At 46.1% G+C, this 24,998-nt stretch overlaps 1 protein-coding gene across 4 annotated transcripts; it reads right to left on the reverse strand.

Moving 5' to 3' along the window:
* Window positions 1-52: 52 nt before the first annotated feature.
* On the reverse strand, window positions 53-24,447 carry YPEL1 (yippee like 1). Of its 4 annotated transcripts, XM_042909517.1 has the most exons (6): window positions 24,288-24,447; window positions 20,456-20,523; window positions 8,260-8,542; window positions 5,436-5,479; window positions 4,416-4,524; window positions 53-277 (listed from the first exon to the last, which is right to left on the reverse strand). In XM_042909517.1, the coding sequence occupies exons 3-6, from the start codon at window positions 8,374-8,376 to the stop codon at window positions 80-82; spliced, it is 468 nt and encodes a 155-aa protein (XP_042765451.1). In that variant the 5' UTR covers window positions 8,377-8,542; window positions 20,456-20,523; window positions 24,288-24,447; the 3' UTR covers window positions 53-79. The 4 variants fall into 4 exon arrangements, with proteins under 4 accessions (XP_042765451.1, XP_042765450.1, XP_042765452.1 ...); XM_042909516.1 differs by lacking the exon at window positions 20,456-20,523; XM_042909518.1 differs by lacking the exons at window positions 20,456-20,523; window positions 24,288-24,447 and adding an exon at window positions 20,330-20,405.
* Window positions 24,448-24,998: the final 551 nt, after the last annotated feature.

Consider the following 24,998-nt stretch of genomic DNA (forward strand, 5'->3'; position numbering starts at 1 on the left):
ATCCAGGGCCCCCAGTGCCCACAACAGGAGGTGCTACTGGGAAGGACACATCTGACATTGGAAGCTTTATTTTTGAACCTCACACGGACACAGAGGACAGAGGGCTGGACGCAGAGGCTGAAGGAGGCTTGTGCACGTGAGCTTGGCAGTCCTGCTCCAAGGGGCAAACCTTCAGGCTGTTGTCCATCGGTCCGTCCCTCCAGCTGCACCCAGTGACCACATGCACCTGGCCCAAGGCATGGCCAGGCCACTCTGGGCTGCAGATCCACCCAAGAGCCTTTGACAAATGAGGGTTTACATTTCTGTAGGTCATTTTGGAACTTAGTTTTCTAGGTATTAAAACCACTTGGATTTTGTAAGTACCTGGTGAAGTCATCAGGTAAATTAAAGGACTTTTGAAAAAAGATTCCCATTTCTGATTTCGCGTAATATCTGACAGATGCCATCAAGAATAAGCGTTAAGGTATAAAAATACTATATATATGTATATATAAAACAGCAACAAAACTAAACCACACTTTTAGAGTAGACGTGCTGTGCCAGAGAACACCACATAGTTTAAATGCATTTATGATCCTGGCATCACCTCCCAAACTTCAAGGAAAAAAATATTTTAAATAATTTAAATAAAAGTCACAGGATGATATTTACTGTTTAGGAATTTAAAAGGGTGGAACATTCCAACACTTTACCAGCACATCTGGTTGTGGTCTCGTGTGTGAATGTCCTTCCCTGAAGCCAGCTCACGGTCTGTTCTTTTGGTTTCAAGAGGAGCTTGGGTTTTTCAGAAGACCAACAAAAAAAGTGGTAAGGGTTTTTGTTGGTATCAATTACCAACAAAACAAAACAAAACAAGGCCTCCTAAGACCACTAGTAAAAATGTTTCAATGCCATCACAAAAGACAATACAAAAACCAAAGTGCTCAAATCGAAGGAGCAGTAAACTTGCCCAGAACATATAAAAGCTTTAAATAGAAGTTTAGTATATACAAAATTCGGTCAGAAGAATTTGAGAAGATTCTTCAGTTTACGTGAAGCTCTTACGGAGAAGTGCTCGGGAGCCCTGCCCTCAGCACCCCCAGGACCCCCATTTCCCTCATCCTCTTGGAGCCTCAGACACAGCACTGAGGCTCATGGAGGCACCAAGGCAAGAAGGGAGGTGTCAGTTTAGGTGAAGTTTTCAAAGAGGAGTACTCCTCAATGAAGGCGTCTTTCTGTCCTTTCAAAGTTGCCACTAAGGACCGAAGCTGCAGGTGACCATGCTTCACGTGCCAGCTCAAGTGCGGCGTCTTCAGGTTTCTGACCGTGGCAATGAGTGTGCCATGCGTGCAGGACTGTGCCCTGGGAGCCTGAAGGCTGTATAGCTGCACATGAACTCAAACACGGGGCTGCTCTGGGACAACCTACATCTGTGGGGGGGAGGGGGCGGGGGGGGGCACGCCAGCTCAGGAAGCAGCAGCCTGCTGGAGCACCTGTACACGCAGAGGCCTACACGGCTGTACAGAGATCTGCCTCTGATACTTGGAGACCTGCGTATACACTAGCTTGCACTCCCGTGCCCTCACCCACAGCAAGGCAGCGCCATTTCCCCACGTTCCAAGGCTTAACCCGAGAGACGGTGCCAAAAGGGAAACTAGGTGAGCAGCTGTGCCAAAACCACCCAGGGGGGCCATGGGCTCTGGGGCTCAGGAGGGCTGGAAGGAGGAAAGGGACCTCCCACCGGACTAGAAGCCGTTCTCAGCCTTCCCAGCCAGCTCACATTTGCCACGGGGCTGACCTTGTCTTTCAGACATTGGCCCGGAAGAGAAACCTCTGGGCACGCTGCCCTTCTCTCTCCCTGCCTCCCTGGGCCCTCTCTTCCTGCCCCCACCCCCAGCAATGGGGGCTCAGGGGTCTCCAGCTACACTGGAGGCCCCACCAGACCCCTGGAGCTGCTGGCCAGGCCTAGCAGCTGGAGTCAGGCTCAAACACTGAAAAACAGAACTTATTTGGGAATGATTTTTGACCTCCATGCTCTGAACATTGGCCAAAATTCTGCACAGTGCCCTCTCCCTGCAGAGGCACAGGTGGATGGTTGAGACACAGGACTTAGAAGACCACCCAGATCCCTTCTGTATCAGTTCAAGGGACAGAACTAGTGGGGCACAAGAGACCCATATTCATTTACAAAGTTTAAATAGGTCTTAGAACTTTAACCTTTCCTGAAAAAACTGTTAAAACAATCTCCCAAATCTCAAGTTTGGAAGTTTATCCTGCTCATTCTGGCCTCTTTCATATGCAAAAGTAATTCTTTTTCTTCAAGTACATCAGAATAGAAAAGGAAATCCGATTTTACTCGGTCCAGTGCGTTAAACTCTAACTCTGTGGACCACCCACCCTCAGCAACTGATGCAGAAGCCCCACCGCCAGGGCCCTGCCGGACTGCAGCCTAAATAGCGTGCCCCTGCAGACCCCTTTGCTAATGCTTGCTTTCTAGATAGGGAAGCTGTTGGCTTAAATAAACAAGATGTTCCATTAGGCATATTTCTCTATTTATGGCTTATCTAAAATGTAATCAGTGGTGTCTTCTGTTTTTGAGCAAGGCTTAAAAAAAAAAAAAGGTCCCTTGGCATATAGATTCATTGGCTGCTTCTGGAAGATTCTTAAATGAGCACTATGCCTTAACAGTTCATCTGCAAGAGGAACAGTCCATTTGTAGTTTCACGAATTAGGGGAAAAAAGTGGGCTATAGTACCCTCATTCCAAAAGAGAGGAATGAACTTGCTCTCTAAAAAGACCCTAACCCTGTAGTCCGCAGAAATTCAGTTTGGTTTTCTATCAAACGTGAAAGAGCACAACCAAACTCTATCGTAAAGGCATAGGTTAAAAGAAGGTATTAACTAGACGGATAAGTCATCAGTTGGTTAATTCTTTCTCTGGAACTTGAGAAGAAAAGGTCATTGAAACATTTCGGAAACAGCCATGTACATGAACAGGACAGAGGCTGAGGGGACACCTTACCACCAGAACAGCTGGGAGAGGCCAGCCTACAAGGTTCAAAGTTCAAGAAATACTGTCATCCAGGATGCTCCTAGGTTTCCGTTACATTTACAGTTTCACAAAATAGGATTCAGAAGAGAACAAAGTTTTCACTTTACTCCCAACCATTGTCTTTGATCATGTGGGCAAGCTCAATAATAAATTTTCCTTCCTTATATTTCTGACTGCTCTCAAAGGCATGTTCCTTGAAAAAGAAAAAAAAAAGTAGAAAGAAGGTGTCAGGACAGAATCGATTTCACTTTGGCTTCACTGCATGCTTGGTAAAGAAAATAAGTGGATGGTATTAAATCTCCCCAGGTGATCTGTGTGCAGTACTGACCAGGGCCGGGGCCGGGGGGGGGGGGGGGGGGGGGGCAGGGTCTGTCTCGGTGACAAGCACACCTAGGACAGGACAGGCCACTCCTACTCGTTGTGAAGTTGCTGATAAACTCACAGGGAAAGGCTAATTCAAATTTGCTACCGAGCCTCTACCACGTGCGAGGCAGTCTGGGAGGCTGAGGAGCCAGAGCCTCCTTGCAGGGACTGCGGATAAGTGGCAAGCGAAGGCAACTATGCCAAGTGCCCTGGAGGTCATTCAAGACGTTGGAAGAAGAGAAGGCCCTTGGGTGGGCAGTGAGGGTGGAGCGGAACGGGCTGGGGGTGTGTGCAGGCCTCACCAAGCCCATCTCCATGTGTGATGGGGAATGCAGAGAATAGGAACAATCAGGAATTACAGAAAGAGGGAGAGCAGCTGGCCCTGACCAAGATGACCAGAATCGCTGCAGAAGAGCACGTCATGAAGGCAGGTGCCAGCCACACCCAGACACGCCTCTCAGATGCCAGAGCCCAGGGTGGACGTGCACTCAATGGCCAGGGGGCACCAGGTGTGCAGGCCAGAGGGACAAATCTGGGAGTTGACAGGAGGGGTGGGGAAAACGGGAGCAGGGAGTGTGGGGGAGCAGAAGCTGCCCACAGGCCAAACCTCTGATGGGCAGGGGGAGGCCAGGCCTCAGTGGGCGCGGCGGAAACTTCTGAGCACCACAGACGGTTCTGCTTGCCATCGCTACTGCTAAGTAATGTCAGCAGCCACCGCAGGCCTGGCCAGTCGGCGAGCGTCCCCCAGACAGGTGGGACCCTCCCCTCATTCCAGGGGCCCCTCAGGGGCCTAGGTCTGCAGGGTGGGACTGTGAGGCATGGCTGTCACCCCTGCCCTGGGAGCGCAGGTGTGCCTATGTGATTACATCTATCTTTAGTTGGCTCAGAATTTCTATCTTAAAACATGGATTGACACTTCCAGGGGGAGGGCTTACTCCTTCGCGAATTTTGTGTCTGTTAGTAATGTGTTTTATCTGGTAATCTGTGCAGTGTCCAAGAGGTTGGAATAGACAGTTACTTACATATTTCCATCCAAGCGTGGTTTTGCAGTTTTCACAGTAGATGTCTGCGACCGCGTGCAGGCCAGTAAGAAGGACCCTCTCCTCAGCGGGGCCACAGCCCACGTTCACCCTACAGGGGAGGAGGCAGGAAATCGCTGGAGACCAGAGCATTTCCCCTGGCTCCCGCCTTAGGTGGTTATTTCTCCAGCTAGCTGGTTACCAAAGGCACCAGTGTTTCTTCTTAATGCCCCACCTTCCCGCCCCCTGCCCACCACCACCTTGTATGAGAAGGAACAACTGTTCATTTCCCCAGGAGAATTCCAAGATGGCCAGGTTCCTAGGGAGGTGACAGTTCTGTGGTGCATAGCGCAGTAAAATTCAAACCCACCACAAATGGGGCACAGACCACACCGCATGTGGGAGCTAGTTCCTCAGGTAAGAGCACACTCTTCCCTGAAACTCTGACTGGAGGGTACAATTCTTTAAGATCACTTAAAAACACTTGACCTGGGGTGCTTGAGTGGCTCAGTTGGTTAAGCGTCCAACTTTCGGTTTTGGCTCAGGTCATGATCCCAGGGTTGTGGGATCGAGCCCCATGACAGGCTCCGTGCTGAGTGTAGGGCCTGCTTAAGATTCTCTCTTCTCTCCCTCTCCCTGGCTCGTACGCACCCTCTTGCTCTCAAAATAAAAAAAATAAAAAGGGGAGCCTGGGTGGCTCAGTTGGTTAAGCATCCGACTTCGGCTCAGGTCATGATCTCCCAGTTTGTGAGTTCAAGCCCTTGCGTTAGGCTCTGTGCTGACAGCTCAGAGCCTGGAGCCTGCCTCAGATTCTGTGTTTCCCTCTCTTTCCACCCCTCCCTCACTTGCACTCTCTTTCAAAATTAACATTAAAAAAATTTTTTTAAATGAAAATAAAAATTTTTCAAAAACCCTCTGGTCATTCTAGCCTTTGAGTAATTGTTTGCACGGATGTACAGAAGCAATAAATGTAATGTGACCATGAACACAGCAGGTCCACAGGCCAACGGCAGTGGTACTCACACAGAATTGAAGAGGTAGGCTCGTCCCTGACTTCCCTGAAAAGACTGCAAAGAAGAAAAAGCTGTCACATGTCTGTTGTGGTAAGATGAAAAGGGATGGTGAGTTTTGCATTTTGGAATAAAGGTGGAGACACTTTTTCAGGTCATGGCCTCAACGTGAGTAGAGGGCCAAGCTGAGGAACGGCTACCACAGGCCTCCGGGGCTCTGGACCCCACACAGGACCCAGGAGTCACAGTGCTCCCAGACCCTGGACAGACATTTCACTGGAGCAAGACCTTTGTGGTAAGCCACTGTGACTTGGGGGCTTTTTGTTACTGTGGTATAACCTAGCTTGAGGCTACCAGTGTTTTGACTGAGTTATATAGCTTTTAGGGGCGCCTGGGTGGCTGAGTCCGTTGGGCAACTGACTCTTGGTTTTGACACAGGTCATGATCTCACAGTTTGTGAGTTTGAGCCCTGCATGGGGGACGGGGAGAGGGGGTGGTGCTGTGCGTTGATAGCACGAAGCCTATTTGGGATTCTCTCTCCCCCTTTCTCTGTCCCTCCCCTACTCGCTCACATGTGTGCTCTCTCTCCCAAAATAAATAAACTTAAAAAAAAAAAAAAAGAAATATACAGCTTTCAGATTAAGAAGAGTTTTCAAGTGGTTTTCTAGAATAAGGAATATTACATCATGGCCAATTTAACAAATAATCATCTCATAGGTTTTCCTGCACATCCTTATCAGCCTTCAATTCGGTAGACCAATTTTCCTAATTCTCTCACCTACTCTGCAAATCCTTACTTGTTTAAACAGGGTTTGGATCAGTGATATGGTCAGATCTGAGGTTCGGGTTTAGATAGAAGTCAGACTAGAGTGCGGGCCTACAAACTTCCGTAAACGAGGCCAGCTGATAAATATTTTAGGCTTTGGGGGCCACGCGGCCTCTGTTGCAACTACTCTGGCGTGATACATAAATAGACGAATGTGGCTGTGATCCAATAATACTTCACAGAAAACAGGTGGTGTGCCAGATGTGGGCCACAGATAAAATCAGAGCCTTCTAACACTAGACCTGCCTGTACCAGGAATAGTTCCCCTGGACCAAGGCATTGCTTACTAGTGACAAAGATGGCCCCAGAGGCTCGTGAACACCTGTCAAGACAATACCTCTGTCCTCATATGAAATGGATTCTGCTCTACATGGTAACTTACGGACTAACAATGTATGGAAGGAAAAGCAGCAGTTTCCTGTATCACCAGCTGAAATGCAAGGTCTGATGCCTCTTGGCAGACCGTGTGCTTGGTGCATTTAGGTTCTCAGCATGACTTTCATCCTGAGATACTCAGTTAAGGTCACGGCTGTTTCCACCTAGCAGGTCTCTACTTTCAATGTAATTAAAAAAACAGTCTTTCGGGCTCGTTGAAAGAAGCATCCCAAATTCCTTTTGGCCCACCCCATGATGGGGCCTCCAGCATGCTTCAGAACCAACACCATGATGATGCCAACAAACACCTATGCCCTCTGAGATGGCATGGCTCAGGGAGGTCACCAAGCCACACAGCCCCATCTGGCGGTCACAGAGTGGCTCTGCCTTCCACAAACTCAGACACTGTGACACACACGGAGCCTGCCTTGGAAGGCACCCAAGAAACCAGGAACTGAGGCCCTCGCATTTCTGACTTGAATCTTCTGAATGGACAAAGGAGCCACAGCAGCGAGAGCACAGGAACTCTCTGCCTCGTTTCACGGTGTTTATTTTAGATGATAAACAGAAATGAGACAACCGTTCATTATCACCTAGCTAAAACACAAGTAGGCAAGCAATCTTCCTACTGACTAAAGTGCGAAGCTTAAGCAGGGATTCCTGAAAGGCCCAACTTCCTGACTTTGTTTTTGAAGGAGCATGAGGTTCACGTAGCCCAAGAAGGCAAACCTGTGAGGATGGGGGGAGGTGGTGGTGACCTGCAAGGATGGGCAGGAGAGAACGGTCACAACTTCCCACCTACTACATTTGAATCGTTTTACGTGTTCACAAGTGGTTGAGTATAGACCTCAAACGCTGCTAAAAAAGGGTCCAACTTAATAATAAGGAATTGGGCTGTTCTTTTCTCATCTACTAGGCTGCTCCTAGTCCTACACAGAGTGCCCAGGGCAGCTGCCATGGCCCTGTTCAGAGTGTCCATCCTGACGATTTTTCTAAAAGATCCTCTCTTCAGGGTGCCCGGGTGGCTCAGTTGGTTAAACGTGCAACTCTTGATTTCGGCTTAGGTCATGATCTCACAGTTTTGCGTAATCTGTGCTTATAGCACGATAGCACTTACAGCATGATCTGCACTTACATCACAGAACCTGCTTGGCATTCTCGCTCTCAAAATAAATAAAACATAAAAAAAAAAAAAAAGATCCTCTTTCCCCCATTCCTCTATGATAGGCTAGTTTTCTCCTTAAGCATTCTGAGTTTTTAAAATTTCTTAATTCCCTTATTATTAAACTCTTCCCACAGATTTGCTAGACTTCCTTTGTTCCTTTGATGTGTTTTGGTTTTACATTAACTTTACTGCTCTGACAAACTAACCTACTCCTCTTGCTTTTTGTGATTTTCTATCCCTCCAAAACCCACCCACTGCACAAACACCACGACCAACACACTAAGCACACCAACTTCACAGTGCAGTCACACTCCACCATGCACGAAACTTTCATCAATGCTGCCCAGGAGTCTCTACACTTCCCGGACACAACAGACCCTCAAAGTCACACAATGGTTAAATGTTTGTCTACGAATTAGGTCTGATCATCCTCAGGGGGATCTCATCATTTTCTGGGCACAAACCACTTGCCTTAGAGATCAGCTCATCATGATTGGCCAGGTGGGCTCTGCAGTGGACACAGCTGTACGTTCGGTGACAGTTTGGCAGATAAGCTTGGAAAGTTTTGGATTTTGTCATCTTCACCATCTCGGCAGGGCACTCCTCGCTCAGCTCAGGGCTGGCACCGGAAGAACCGCGGCTCTGCTGGGCTCTCTGACAAAAGAGACACTGAAATATGCATGCAAGAGCCGTTGTTGTTCGGAGGGCGTGTGGCACTGTCCACACAGCTGGGACGAGAGAAAAATGTCACAACCTGTCAATGAATCAAGACAAAGTAGTGGGTTATGGAGGGAACAAAATACGTCAAGGAGGCATGTTCAGGAGGTATGCGTTTTGAGGAATAGGGTGGGGGGGCCAGAACTGGAAGATCTAATTCTTTAATATTATACCTAAAGAATACTAATACCTCGGGGCACCTAGGTGGCTCGGTCAGTTAAGCTTCTGACTTCAGCTTAGGTCATGATCTCATGGTTTGTGGGTTCAAGTCCCATGTCAGGCTCTATGCTAACAGCTCAGAGCCTGGAGCCTGCTTTAGATTCTATATCTCCCTCTCTCTGCCCCTCCTCTGCTCATGCTCTGTCTCAAAATGAATAAAAATTAAAAAAAAAAATTACATGAGTCCAGAAATAAACCCTTGTGTAGGGTCAAATGATTTTAAACAAGGGTGCTATGATTCATTAGGGAAAGGGCAGTTTTTTCAACAAGTGGTTCTGAGAAAACTAGATACTCACATGCAAAAGAATGAAGTTAGACCCTTATTTAACACCGCATACAAAAACTGACTCAAAAAATAGATGCCTTGGGGCGCCTGGGTGGCGCAGTCGGTTAAGCGTCCGACTTCAGCCAGGTCACGATCTCGCGGTCCGTGAGTTCGAGCCCCGCATCAGGCTCTGGGCTGATGGCTTGGAGCCTGTTTCCGATTCTGTGTCTCCCTCTCTCTCTGCCCCTCCCCCGTTCATGCTCTGTCTCTCTCTGTCCCAAAAATAAATTAAAAAACGTTGAAAAAAAAAAAAATTAAAAAAAAAAAAAATAGATGCCTGGGTGGCATAGTCGGTTAAGTGTCTTTGGCTTGGGTCATGATCTTATGGTTCTCGAGTTTAAGCCCTGCACTGGGCTCCCTGCTGTCAGCATGGGGCCCACGTCAAATCTTCTGTCACCACCCCCCCACACACACCTCCCCTACTTGCTGCCTCTCAAAACAACAGTGAAAAAAATTAACTCAGGATGGATCAAAGACCTAAATGTATGAATGGAAACTATAAAACTCCTAGAAGAAAATATAGGGGAAAACGCTTACAATATTGATGTGGCTTGATTTCTTGAAAAGGACAGTAAAAGCTCAGAAAAATATTTAGATTTATAGAAGGTAAAGTGGGAGAAAAATGGGGCAGAGCACCTGCAGAACACCAAAGAAAAGGAAATAAAGGTCTTAGAAGTATCCAGAAGGAGAGGGAAAACTACCTTTCAACAGAACAACTTCCCAAGTAAAATAACAGAATCCAGAGGGTAGTCAGGAAAGGTAACTTTAAGGTCCTGAAAGATAATATCTGGCTATTCCAGAGTTCTATATCCAGTGAAAATATCTTTCAAGAATTCCGGAATGACATTATCAGAAAACTATAAAGGTTGACTTCAGCAAAATACCACTAAAGGAAGTACAAGGATGTGTGTGCTTCAGACAGAAGAAAAACAATACTACCTAAACGTCAGAGTCTAAAAAAAGGAATGGTGAATAAAGAAGATGGTAAATAGGTGAGTAAAAGAACAGCAGTGTCGTTTTGTACAGCTTTAAAAAGATAGGACAGTAGGTGCACCTGGGTGGCTCAGTCGGCTGAGCATCCGACTCTTGATTTCAGCTTAAGTCATAATCTCAGTTGTAGGATCAAGCCCCACATCAAGCTAAATGGTAGTTTAAGGTGTCAGACTGGATAGAAGACAAAATTCATCTAAGATGCAATTTACAAGAGACATATATTTTTTTTAAGTTATTTATTTATTTTGAAAGAGAGTGCAAGTGGGGGAGGGGCAGAGAAAGAGAGAGACACAGAGAGACTCAGAATCCGAGGCAGGCTCCAGGCTCAGAGCTGTCAGCACAGAGCCTGACGTGGGGCTCGAACTCACAAACTGTGAGATCATGACCCGAGCTGAAGTCAGACGCTTAACTGACCGAGCCACCCAGGCGCCCCTACAAGAGACATATCTTAAACATAAGGACACAGAATGGTTGAAAGATGAAGCTAGAACCTGGGTGATAGCAACACAGACATACAGTTTATAATTATTTGCTAACAATATATTTGTTTTATGTATTAAAAAAAATTTTTTTTAATGTTTAGAGAGAGACAGAGAGAGAGGGAGACAGAGAGACAGAGCATGAGTGGGTGAGGGGCAGAGAAAGGAAGACACAGAATCCAAAGCAGGCTCAAGGCTCCGAACTGCCAGCACAAAGCCTGACACGGGGCTCGAACCCATGAACTGTGAGATAATGACCTGAGCGAAGTCAGGTGCTTAAGCCACCCATGTGCCCCTGTTTTGTGTATTTATTATATGCATGTGATTCACAATAAAGTAGCTAAAACAGCAAAAGGACAGGGCACCTGGCTGACTCAGTCTGTAGAGCATGCAACTCTTGATCTTAGGGTTGTGGGATCCAGCCCTGTGTTGGGTGTAGAGATTACTTTAAAAAAAAATAAAGCAGTAAAACCTGAAATCATTGTTGCACTATATGCCAACTAACTTGGATGTAAATTAAAAAAATAAAAATTAAAAAAAAGTGTAAATCTGACTACTTAATAACATAGCCTCAAAATATATAAATCAAACATTGATAGAACCGTAAGGAGAAACAGATAAATCTTTAATCACAGTAGGATTACTGATTATTATATAAAGCATAAACATGGTATACTTATTACATATGTATAGTATACTTAATATACAGCATATATAGTATAAATATACTCCTATTTTATTCTTTTCAGTGACTGGCAGAGCAGACAAACACAAATGAATAGACACAGAAGATGTGCATGATGTGATGGACCAACTAGACATAAAAGACATGGAGAAAACTGTATCTAAGAACTTCAGAATCCACATTCATTTAAAGCACACAAACATTCAGAAAAGCCAAACACACAAGTCTCAACCAACTTCCAAGGATTGAAAACACAATATATTCTCTGACCACAAAACACTAAATTTAGATATCAATAAGAAAATACCACAAGAGAAAATTTTCATACGCTTAGAAATTCAGAAATGTACTACTTTCTACACAAATAAATGGAAAGATATTCTGTGCTCATGGACTGGAAGAATATTGTTAAAATGCTCATACTACCCACAGCAATCCATAGATTCAATGCAATCCCAAACAAAATACCAACGGCATTTTTCAGAGAACTAGAACAAAGAATCCTAAAATTTGTATAAAACCACAAAAGATCCCGAACAGCCAAAGCAATCTTGAAAAAGAAGAACAAAGTTGGAGGTATCATAGTCCTTAATTTCAAACTATACTACAAATGAACAGTAATCAAAACAGTATGGTACTGGCACAAAAACAGACACACAGGGGTGCCTGGGTGGCTCAGTCAGTTCAGCTTCCAACTTCAGTTCAGGTGTGATATCGCAGTTCATGAGTTCGAGCCCCACGCTGGGCTCTGTGCTGACAGCTCAGAGCCTGGAGCCTGCTTCAGATTCTGTATCTCCCTCTCTCCCTGACCCTCCCCTGCTCACATTCTCTCTCTCAAATATGAACATTAAAAAGATTAAATTAAAAAATATAGATTAAAAAATACAAAAAATAAATAAATAAAAACAGACACACACACATCAATGGAATGAATCAAGAGCCCAGAAAAAAACCTCACACACACAGTCAATTAATTTATGACAAGGGAGGCAAGAATATACAATAAATGGTCTTTGGGAAAACTGCAGGCAGCTACATGCAAAAAAATGAAACTGGATCACTGTCTTACATCATACACAAAAATAAATTCAAAATGGATTAAAGACTTGAATGTAAGACCAGAAAACAACAAACTCCTCGAAGAAACCAGGGGCAGTAAGCTTTTTAACATCATTCTTAGCAAAATGTATTTTGGACCAGTCTCCTTAGGCAAGGGCAATAAAAACTAAAATAAACAAATAGGATTACATCAAACTGGAAAGCTTTTCCACAGCAAAGGAAACCATCAACAAAAGGCCACCCAGGCAATGGGAGAAGATATCTACAAATCATACATCTGATAAAGGGTTAATAACCAAAATATATAAAGGACTTACACAACTTAAAAATAAACAACCTGATTAAAAATGGGCAGGAGAGGGGGGCGCCTTGGTGGCTCAGTCAGTTAAACATCTGACTTCAGCTCAGGTCATCTCATTGTAAGTTTGAGCCCTGCATCAGGCTCTGTGCTGACAGCTCAGAGCCTGGCCTGCTTCAGGTTCTGTACCTCTCTCTCTCTGTCCCTCCCCTACTCATGCTCTGTCACTCTGTCTCTCTCTCAAAAAAGAAATAAACATATAAAAAATTTTTTAAAAAATGGGCAAAGAGGGCACTTGGCTGGCTCAGTCGGTGGAGCATGCAACTCTTCATCTCAGGGTCATGAGTTTGAGTCCCATGCTGACTATGAAGCCTACTTAAAAAAATGGGCAGAGGACGTTAATAGACATTCTTCAACAGAAGACATACAAATGGCCACCAGACACGTGAAAAGCTACTCAACATCACTCACTCATCATCAGGGAAATACAAATCAAAACTGTAAGGAGCTATCACCTCACACCTGTCAGACTGGCTATTATCAACAAGACAAAAAATTAACAAGTGTTGGTGAGGATGTGGAGAAAAGGGAAGCAATGGAAGCAGCCCAAGTGTCCATCGATAGATGAATGGATAAAGAAGATGTGGTGTATATACACAACGGAATACTACACAGCCATAAAAAGAATGAAATCTTACCATCTCACCATGAAATCTTACATGGATCAACATCAACAGTACTACACTAGGTGAAATAAGTCGGACAGAGAAAGACCAATACCATACAATCTCACTTATATCTAAAGAAAAAACAAAAACAGACTCACAGATCCAGAAAACAAATGGTTGGTTACCAGAGGGGGCAGGCATTGGGGGAATGGGCAAAACAGGTCAAGGGGATTAAGAGGTAGGAACTTCCATTTAGAAAATAAAGATGTCATGGGGATGTAATGTACAGATAGAGAATATAGTCAGTAATTCTGTAATAACTTTGTATGGGGACAGAGGATAGCTAGATTTATGGTGGGGATCATTTCATAATATATAAAATTATCCAGTCCATATGATTTACACTTGAAGCCACTAAGATATTTATTGTATGTCAATTATACTGATTTTTTTAAAAGTATAATCCAAAGAGAAAAAAAGGAACATATTTCTTTACACCCATGGGTCTAAGGACAATGAAAATTAGAAGATATTTTGAATTAAACAGTAAGTACTTCCTAGTATTTACAAGGAAACATAAAATCTTCTAGAAGGTAGATTAGAAAATAAGACAGGTGGAATTAATGAACTAAACACCCATCTTTCAGATGTTAGAAAACTGACAGAGAAACCTAAAGAAAATATATAGAAATAGTAAAAAATTCAATGCAACAGACAAGAAAAACATGGATATACAAGGTTCAATGAAGCCAAAAGTTTGTTCTCAGAAAGACTAATAAAACTGATAAAGCTTTGTTCCAATGATTGGAGGGAAGGTGGGGAGTGGGGGAGAGATCAGATCAAAGCAATAACCTGGCAGAAATAGAAATGTAATATCACTTTCTTTGAGTGAGATTTATGGATGTTGTGATCAATTTAATATATTTGAAAATGCAAACCACACACATAAATTCCTGGAAGAAATACAACTGAAAAATAGGACTCAGGAAGAAAAGAGCAAACCTGAATTCAGATCTGATTAACATTAGTGAAATCAAAGTGAACACAGCTAGCTTAACTTGATACTAAACCTTGACCAGGGCAGTGAAAGAATAAAATTCACTATAATTTTCTTCTCATAAGCCAAAATGCAAACATCCTAAATCACACTACCAAACAGAATCAAATACTATTTTAAAAGGATAATAAAATACAATTAGGTTGACTTTATCACAAGAATACAAAATCATTTAACGTTAGAAAATTTAGTTAATAAAATGTACTGCCTATGGTTCCCTCAATCTGTTTATCTCAATAGATGCAGAGAAAGCATTTGACAAAATTTAACATCCATTCGCAATTTTAACATTCCATGAAGACTAAGGGACATCAGGGAACTTCCTTATCTGTTAATTTTATAGGTACCTGTTATAGATAGATTTTATAGATATCTGTTAAGATACCTATAAAGATGAAAAAACCCACAGTGAACATCATGTTCAATGGTCAGACTTAGAAAACATTCTTTTTGAGATCAGGAATGAACCTCCATATCACCACTTTCATTCAGCACTTCCAGAAATCCCAGCCAGCTGGGGAAGGCAAGGCAAGAAGGCATAAAGATTAGAATGGAAAATATACACTTCTACAACAGTGTAACAACACAAAGTAAGAATAAATTCAAAGATCTGAAACACCTTTACAAGAATAGTATACAACTTTGAGGGACAATAAGGAATACCTTAATAAATGGAGAGATACACCAAGATCAGGACTGGAAGATATTATAAACATATGAATTCTCCTCAAAGTAATTTTTATTATTTTCAAAGTTGTATTTATTTTGAGAGTGCACACACACATGCAAGCGAGGAAGGGGCAGAGGGAGGGGTGGAGAGAATCCCAAGCAGGCTCAGTGCTGTCAGCGCAGAGCCCAAAGTGGGGCTTGATCCCACGAACCAGGAGATCATGACCTGGGCCAAAGCCAAGAGTTGGATGCTCAACCTACTAAGCCACCCAGGCCATAGGCACCCCTATTTTTTTTTTTTTTTTAATTAAGCAGGCTTCACACCCAGCACAGAGCCCAGTGTGGGGCTTAAACTCACGACCCTGAGATCAAGACCTGAGTGAAGATCAAGAGTCAGATGCCTAACCGACTGAGCTATCCAGATGCCCCAAAGTAATTTTTAAATTAAATCCAATTCAAATAAAAATCGAGGAAGATGTGTTGAGGTGTGTGTGTGTGTGTGTGTGCACCCATATGCAAGCCAGGGAGCCAGCAAGAGAGATGTAATTTTAAAACTTCTCCTAGAAGTGTCTGTAGGGGAGGGAAAAGTTTTCTCAACCCTCTTGGGGTCCCTGGCTGGGTCTAAAAATTAAACTGGCAAAAACAGATTAGCAGGAGAAAAGCACACAAATTTTATTGAATGCTTACATGTACCTGGGAGCCTTCACAGAAGAATGAAGACCCAAAGAAGCAGCGGAGCAGGGAGCTTTTCTACGTTTTAGACAAAGAAACCATTTATTTGTGAAGAACTGACAAGGCAGAGGGGTTCGGGCTAGGGGCAGACCATGGTGAAGAAACAATTAGGAAGGTGGGGTAGGTTTAACAAGGTTTGTTTACACAGAATTCTTTGCCCCAAATTCCTGGTCTCTGGTGGTAAGAATTTCCATTCTCCTGGTACAGAAGGGCACCTTTCACATGGGAGTTTAATGACCTGTTTCAGGGAATAAAGGCAAAGGGGGAGGTCAGAGTGACCTTCCTCCTTCTGCCATTTTCTCAAATTCCTCCAGCTTAAGATATTTAATATGGTGACATATTTTAGGGTAGTACACCCTGAGCCCCATCATGTCAAAGGTCAAATAGTGAAGACAAGGAGCTCCTGGGTGGCTCAGTAGGTTGAGGGTCTGACTTCAGCTCAGGTCATGATCTTTCAGTTCATGAGTTTGAGCCCCATGTTGAGCTCTGTGCTGACAGCCCACTTCAGATCCTCTGTCCCCCTTTCTCTCTGCCTCTCCCCTGCTCGTGCTCTTGCTGCTCTCTCTCAAAAATAAATATTAAAAAAAAAAAAAAAAGCTTAAAAACTAGTGAGGACACTTGGACCCTCTTAAAGAGCATAAAGGAAGCATGTACTCTACCGGAGTCTGCCAGAGAGCAAGTCCTGCCATTTTCTTCCTTCCTTTCTTCTTTTTATAATGTTTATTTTTGAGTGCGAGACACAGAGTGTGAGTGGGAGAGGGGCAGAGAGAGAGACACACACACAGTCTGAAGTGGGCTCCAGGCTCTGAGCCACCCAGTTGCCCCAAGTCCTGCCATTTTCCATGGTCATCAAGGCACGGGCACAGGACAGGAAAACAGGTCAATGTGACCCGAAAGAGAGCCCAGAAACAGACCTATTCATAGATGAACACCAGATATAGCAAAGTGGTATTACACTTCACTGAGAAAGAGAGGTTTCCAAAAATGGTGCTGGACATTACAGATACCCATCTACAGGAAAAGAAAAAGCTGGATCCTATTTCATACCATAAACAAAAATTAATGGTTCATCCCATTTCCCAACAGAGAAACTCAACTACAAGAATATTGTGGGGGCACCTGGGTGCTCAGTTGGTTAAGCGTCTGACTCTTGATTTAGGCTCAGGTCATGATCTCACAGTTTGTGAGATTGAGCCCCTTGTCTGGTTCTGTACTGACAGCGTGGAGCCTGCTTGTGATTCTCTTTCTCCCTGTCTGCCCCTCCCCTGCTTGCGCCCGCCCGCACTCGCTCACTCTTGCTCTCAAAATAAATAAAAAGTAAACATTAAATAAAAAAGAATATTGTGGAGGAAATTTCCACACAAGAGACACACATCCACACCTACACATCTATCCTCCAAAATGAAGCTCCATTTCTTTCTCCAAAATATGGTCTTCTCAACCAAGTGTTAAGGTAGTTCTGAAGAAGTCTGATTATATGAGATATTCCAGATCAGTGATTCCTCAAACTTTCACTTTTTCACGATATCACATTAGTCCCAATACATTTTATCAGGTTTTTTCGGTTGCCCCAAACTACTGGACACTCTATGAATTTGAACCCTGGCATCCCTCCCATCTTTGAGGGAGGTCACAGAGGCAGGTCACAGAGGTGAGTGTCAATTCAGATACCACCTGCACCGGCCCATCTCCATCTCCTGTGTCCCCACCCAATGTCCCACACTGGCCACGTAGACGAAGTCGATCCACACACACACATGCCCCACCCATCAGTAATGACCAATAAGGAAGGAATGAACCTGTTCTGACTTATTTTTTTTAAGTAGGCTCCACACCTGAACTCACAACCCTGAGATCAAGAGTCGCATGCTCTACCAACTAAGCCAGCCAGGTGCTTCCTGACTTTATTTCTTACCGAACTCATGTTGAGTCTGTTTTAATATCTTCACCTGAGTTTTCTCTTTTTATTGAAAGGAGGCTTAAGTTTTGTCCCTTCTTTCCTTTCTTCAGACTCCCTCTGATTCTAAAAGATTCCAAAAGCACACAGTGAAGGGGCCGACAAACAGGAATCTCAGATTATTCACAAGCTAGCTGGTCAGGTATTTGGAGTCTTGTCCCTTTAGTGGCCGAAACACTGTTCCCCATGACTGGAGAACTACAGAAACTGCCCTCCAGCCTTGAAACAAGTGATTTCAGGGCGCCTGGCTGGCTCAGTGGGCAGAGCATGTGACTCTTTGATCTCAGGGTCATGAGTTTGAGCCCCACGTCAGGGGGTAGAGTTTACTTGAAAACAAAAACACTTTTTTGTTTCACTTTTATTCATAAGAACGGAGGAAACCTCTCACTTTTAGCTCGCGTGCAATTCCCTCTGTATGGGACAACACCTTTCAAAGTGGCAAATTGCCAAGGGTTTTCTGTTTATTTTCTGCTCGATGGCATGGATGTGTGCCATTCCACTGTGAGCCTCCACTGGACGGCCCCCGTCCCAGGTGTCCTCTACCTGAGGAGCTGCCAGCGTCCAGTAGGTCTGCCTCTGTGGAACGGCCCTGTCACCTTTACTGAGCCTTGTCCATGCTCAGCACTCATGGCCAACCTTTGAAAGGCAGGAGTGTGGGGGTGCCTGGGTGGTTCAGTTGGTTGAGTGTCTGACTTCGGCTCAGGTCATGGTCTCACAGTTCGTGGGTTCGAGCCCCACATCAGGCTCTGTGCTGACAGCTTGGAGCCTGGAGCCTGCTTCAGATTCTGTCTCCCTCTCTCTCTGCCCCTCCCCCACTCATGCTCTGTCTCAAAAATAAATAAAACATTTTTAAAAATTAAAAAAAAAAAAAAAAGCAGGAGTGTGTCTCATGCACACACATTTTACCATTTTGTCCTGACCTCCACCCCTGTCACCATCCCTCAAAGGGTGTCCTGGCAGAGAAACAGCCAGGCCTGGATTCATGGTCACTGAGGGGTGTGTCACACTGTGTTTTCAGTTGGCTTTTAAACTGGATATCCAGGGGTGCCTGGGTGGCTCAGTTGGTTAAGCATCCAACTTAGGCTCAGGTCATGATCTCATGGTTTATGAGTTTGAGACCTGCATTGGGCTCTCGGCTCTCAGCACAGAGCCCACTTCAGATCTTCTGTACCCACCCTCCTTTCCCCTTGTGTGTTCACTCTCTCTCAAAAATTAAGTAAATAAGCTTAAGTAAATAAGCTGGATATCCACTGTGGCACTGGGGAAATCATGGGCAAGTTTTCAGGCAACCAGTGTACAAATGGGCTTGTACAACCAGATCTACTGGCAAGTTAAGAACCACCGTGAAGTAACTAAAAGGCAAATGCATTCAGTGAATCACGTTTACTACAGGACATTGTGTTTCTCTTGGGTTTGGAGGGCAGCAACCATCCCCCCAAAAGGTATTTGTGCAGGGTAATTTCTTAGAGCAAAAACAATATTCTGGATTTCAGAAATTTCTCTCCTAAAATAAACATGTATAATTATTTTAAGAGAATGTGAATCAGGCCCATGTCCATATGGTGCCATTATCACACTTCTAAAGACAAAAACACTGAGAAATAAAGCCCCAACCAAGCAGCTCTGACATTTACAGGATGGACTGGAGGCTGCCCGAGGGCCGCAGGCTCCCTTCCCCACACCTGGGGATACCCATCCTCTCTACTATCCGTGCCACCATGTTACCTCCCAGTATTACCGCTCCTGGCACATAAGCTCCAGTCCCAACCCACCACTTCCCCTGTGAGGAGGAAGGGAGGCACCAGGCAGAGAAAGCATTCAGCTAGAGTTCATGGTGGAAGTGGAACCCCAGGTGGGTGGCAGGGACATTAACATCCATCACAGAAAAGGAAACACAGGGGCTCTGAAGAGACTCCCAGCCCAAACCAGCACTATTTTAAGCTGTTGATTTCATGAGAATCAAAGAACTGGCAGCAACCCTAAAAGATGGGGGGGGTTGTTCTTATTAGTCCCACTGAGCAGATATGGAAACTGAGGCCCAGAGAGGTTAACCAATCTGCCAAGGTTACACAGCTAGTAAGCTGTGGATTCCAAGCCATAGTCCAAGCCCTGGACCTCTGTGCCTGAAGACACATGAACAGGTGTGAACTTCACTCATCACTGCAAATTAAAGGCAGTCTGGTATGTCTTACAACCCAGCAGGTGGGCAAAAATTTTTTAAAAAGATACCACCAGGGCACCTGGCTGGCTCAGACAGAAGAGCATGCGACTCGATCTCAGGGTCGTGAGTTCAAGCCCCATGTGGGATGTTGAGATTACTTAAATAAATAAAACTTAAAAAGTTGATACCACCACTGCTGAGGGCTTGTTGTAGCCACCTGGTAACACCTATCAGCACTCCTGGGCACACACCCCTAGACCTCAGGCCCATCTGGGGCATTTTACCTAAGAACTGACATGCACATGTGCAAATAACTGGATAAAGGTTGTTACAATATTTTCAACAATAACAAAACATTAGAAACCATCTCAAGTCTAGCCAAAGGAGAAGGGTAAATGCGCTGATAAACATTTCCAAGGCTGGACCTCACCTGGGAGTAGGAAGGATGGGGGAAGGCAACTTCCCTTACACTGTATGCTTTTTGGTAACTTTTGATTTTTGACACCAAATGTATGTACTCACTGTTCAAACACACACACACAGCACGTGCATGGAAAGGCCTGGAAGGATTCACATCAATGGGCAATAGCATGAGTCTAGTTTGCCTTTGGCAGAACCAGCTTCCCTTCATACAGTCTTCCTTCTTACTTGAATTACAGGATGAAATGCTTTCCTCCACATTTCAGGAACTGCAGGCCTGGTGATCAGTGGACCCACTGGGAGAGATGAGAAGACTCCTTCAGCCCTACCGCCTATCTGGCTGCCCCCAAATAAAGCCCCCTTGGCTCTCTGGCCTCCCCCAGGCTCTGCGTCTCTGGGGGATCTGGGAAGGGGTGTCTGGGCTCTTTCAGTGGCTAGGCGCCTCTGCTCTCCAAGCTCCAGTCCTCACTTCTCCTCCCTCCTGCCTCAAGTCCTGCCTCCACCATCTGTCTCCCACCAGACTACTGATTAATGTGCTCGCACTGAGCCCTTCTTTTGCAACAACTTGGAATACCTTCTTTTTTATTTCACCCACTGGTAACAAAGTTCCCCAGAGCCAGGGCGTTGGGACACATCCTAGCAGGGGCTACTGGTTTCCTTGGTATCAACAAGGGGGAAAGGCCAAGGCACTATCCACACACCACTGCCCTTCTCACTTGAAAGGGTGGGCTCTAGACCCAAATGCCAACGGAAGTGGGAGGACAGAGAGTATGAATCTTAACCTGTAATTATTTAATTGCATACTAAAACGAACATAATGGGGGGTGGGGTGCCTGAGTGGCTCAGTCAGTTACGCGCTTGACTTCGGCTCAGGTCATGATCTCGCAGTTCGTGAGTTCGAGCCCCAGCATGGGACTCTGCGCTACCAGCACAGAGCCTGCTTGGATCCTCTGTCTCCCTCTCTCTCTCTCCCCCTCCCTCCCCCAAATAAATAAACTTTAAAAAAAGTGTTAAAAAGAACATAATCGAACATTTGATGCCCTGTGTTGGGGCAAGAGACAGAAAAACTAGAGATGCAAAGAGCAATTAGAAGTGGGCCAGTGCTCAGGGGTGAGAGTGTGGCACCATGAGGGAGCCAGCAGGTGAGGTCTGGAAAGAAACAGGCTGCCGGGCGGTGGTATGGGGCAGGGGGGAACCAAAGGTACAAGAGGGCTCAATTCAGACCACGCCACATATTTGGTGGCCGTGGAACCTCAAGCCAAGCTGTTACCTTATCTGTGGGTAAACTGCGATTCACAAGGAGGTCCAGAGAATTACACAAGATGTCATGTCATTGCTACAGTATGACAGAGGGTTGGCAAGGGTGTCTCCACACCTCATAAGCCCCAAGGGAATCTGGTCCTGATTGTGAGGCTCTGCAGGTGCCAGATTAAGGGGCCCTTTCTTGGGTGTGGACGACAGTGGGCTGGCTCCAGGATTTCCATTTTACTATCACCAGCAGGCAGCCTTCCCAGGTGCCCCAGGGTGTCTATCACAGGAGGAATGGTGACTGCTTTTATGAATCCAACTGGCATTGTCGTCCCCAGAACCCTCAGCCCTTGGGTCTTGGCTGTTCAGAACTTTCTCCAACCTCCCCTGAGATCCTCCTGACAAAATTTCCACCCCCTAGAGGTTTTGCTGATTAGCAGATCTAACAAACATACAACCAAATGAATCTCAAATGAAGAGCATCAGAGGATGGTTTGAAAGCACTTCTATTGCTGTTTTTTTTTTTTTTTTTCAGTGTTCATATTTTCTACAACTGTAGGTAAGTTGTTAGTGAAGTTACTTCTGGTATCTTAGATCTAACAGAACATGTGGAAAAGGCAAAATCAAAGACCCAGCAGGTAGAGAACAGATGTCATTACACAGTCAGACAAGCCCTTACAAATTGAAAGGGATAGCAATAAATAGCCACAATGGGCTTAGTTAACAATAGGGGTTTCCTTGCTTATCTGTGTTTTAATCAGGGCTCCAAGGGTAACAGAATTTGTGTTATTAAAGTTTAGCATAGTAGCTTCTTGAAATGCCAATTTTATATCTTCCTGGCATTAAATCCACCCAGGCAGAGTCTATTGGCAATCTGACCTTGGCATTTAAAGCATTTCCAGCAGCTGAGTATTGGTTTTGCCAGCTTTGCGCATTGGAACAGCTCTGAAGTGGTTATAGGGCCACTTCATATAGGGCTGACGTGGTTATACATGCTACCGAATAACTAAGAATACTGCTTCTTCATATTCTAGTTTTCATTTATCAGTCCCCGAGGGTTTGGAAAAATGCAGTAAAACTCTATTGGCAGTCCCATTCCCTCTCCCAGCTCATCCCTGCCCCTCAGCATAGCAGTCCTTGTGAAACTGAGAGACAGGACAACGGGCAGGAATCAAAGAATAGGCATTACAGGAACACTGCCCCCAATATAAAGGGCTTTACACATTTCAGTGCTTCAAAACCGGAAAGATCTAATGTCTGGACTTCAGTTACAAGGGTGTATCCATGTCAGTTGTTCATTTTGGCAAATGCACCACAGCATTGTAGGATAGTAACAATGGGGAACACTGGGTGTGGGGCATATTGGGACTGTCTGTACTATCTTTGCAACTTTTATGGAAATCTAAAGTTATTCCATAACAAAAAGTTTGTTTAAAAAGCAAAGGTTATTGGGGCACCTGGCTGGCTCAGTCAGTGGAGCATGCAACTCTTGATCTTGGGATTGTGAGTTTGAGCCCCATGTTGGGTACAGAGATTCCTTAAAGATGAAATCTTTGAGGCCACTATTCAGATTGGTAATGAAGATCAGTTTGTTTGTTTGTTTTTACGTGCCCAATACAGGCCAGACCCTGTGCTGTAGGTCCATGGTAGGATATGATTTTGCCCCCGTCCTACCGTGGAGAGGTTCCTACGAGAAGGAAACACTCTAACCATGGGAGGTGTAAGAGTCTAGGAGAGCCCTCAGTATTAGCATTCCTCAATTATGCCACTACTGCCACCCAAGAGCCCAGGGCCAGAAGTAGGGGAGAACAAGTGCAGGATTACTAAACTCAAAACCAGCATCAAACACAGCTCCTGGCATGGAGCAGGGACTCAGCAAACCTTTGTCACACCTACTAGATGGGAGCAGAGGTTGGAGGGTGCATGGGTGTGGGAGAGGGGCAGCTGGCTCAGATGAAACACCTGAAAGTGTTCCCTAGAGGAGGTAAGCCTCCTCTTGAGGCTTGGGTAGGAGTTTAGGAGTGAGGTGGGTGGAAAGAAGAATATTCTTGGCAAAAGAAACAACAGGTTAAAGTGTGTACGTTCTGACTACAAAGAAGAAAAAATGCAAGTGAACAGAAAAAGCTTGGGGGTGGGAAAACTGGGGTCTTCCAAAGTCATTATCTACCCAAAATGAAATTACAGCTCCCCCACCCCCACCCCTCCATCCTGGAACACAGCGCATTATCTGGACATCAAAGATGTCAGAGGCAGGCCTGGGGGAGGGGGACCCTACTTAGCAGGTTTCCCAAGCTAAGGCTTTTGCAAGCTCTGCTTTAGTAAAATCCGAGTGCCACAAGCCGGGAACTGATACGGAGGACGATTCATTTTAGTCACGATCTTTATGTGGGCAACTTGAAAACACCCCCTCCCCTTTAATAAACATTCCTAGGAGACCTCTTTTGTCCTCATTTCCCTCACCGGTCACAACATTTTTTTTTTTTTAAAGAGGGACAAGCCTATTACACACCAGGCATCTAATTCATTCTGTTAATTTTTTCGTGGCCGAAGTGGGAAGGAGACGGGGGGGGGGGGGGGAGACAGGGGGACAAAATCAAAGATTAGGCTTTGTGGTCTGTTCCAACACGGAGCCAAATAGCAAATTAAAACATCAAATCAGAACAAAAACACCCACAGGTGCAGCCCGCTCGCGCCCCGCCCGCCAGCCCGGACGCCCAACAGGTGCCTCCGGGCCCCGCCCGCAGCCGCAGGAGCCTCGGGTCGCCACAAAGTAGCCGCCCGCTCAACAGCGTCCAGGCCCGCCCGTACTCACGGCCGCTCCGCGGTCCGCGCCCCGGCCCGCAGCGCCCATCCGGCCCGGGCCCCGGTCAGCGCGGGCTCGGCTCTCAGGCGGCCCCGGCGCGGCCCCGGACGCGCTGCGGCCGTTGGCGCCTCGGCAGGGCGCGAGGCATCCTCCCGCCGCCGCCCCGCGGGCCGCCTGCCCTTTGTTTTGGAGCCGCGGCCCGGCCGCGCCGCCGTTAACGGCCTCGGAACGCGGCGCCGGCCAATCAGCGCGCTGCAGCGCCCGCGCCCCGCCCCGCGCCCCGCCCCGCGCCGCGCGTTCCCGCCCCGCGCGCTCGGCGCCCGGGAGCTCGATCAGCTCGCGCCCGGCCGGGCAGGACGGGGGCGCACGTGCCGCGGGGCGCGACGCACTCCCATTGGTCGGCCTACCGAGAGCGGCCTCGGAGCCAGCCTATGAGGATTGCAAAGCTTAGGGGCGGGGCCGCGCCGGGCGAGGCGAGGCGGGGCGCGGGGCAGACTCAAAGAAGATCTCAGCGCGCAAGCGCGGGCTGGTCTGGACCCGGGCGCTCGGGAACCTGCGGGTCACTCGGTCTTCCCGCTCGCCTGGAACGGCCGAGGGGACGCTGGGCTTCCAGGACCGAAGCAGGGCGCACGGGTTGGTCACGAGCGGGACCCGGGCTTCCCTGGCTGGACCACTCAGAGACTCGGTCCCCAGAATATGGGGTCCTCCACTCTGACCACC

This window comes from Panthera leo, chromosome D3 (assembly GCF_018350215.1).
Source record: "Panthera leo isolate Ple1 chromosome D3, P.leo_Ple1_pat1.1, whole genome shotgun sequence".
In the NCBI taxonomy this organism is placed as follows: Eukaryota; Metazoa; Chordata; class Mammalia; order Carnivora; family Felidae; genus Panthera; species Panthera leo.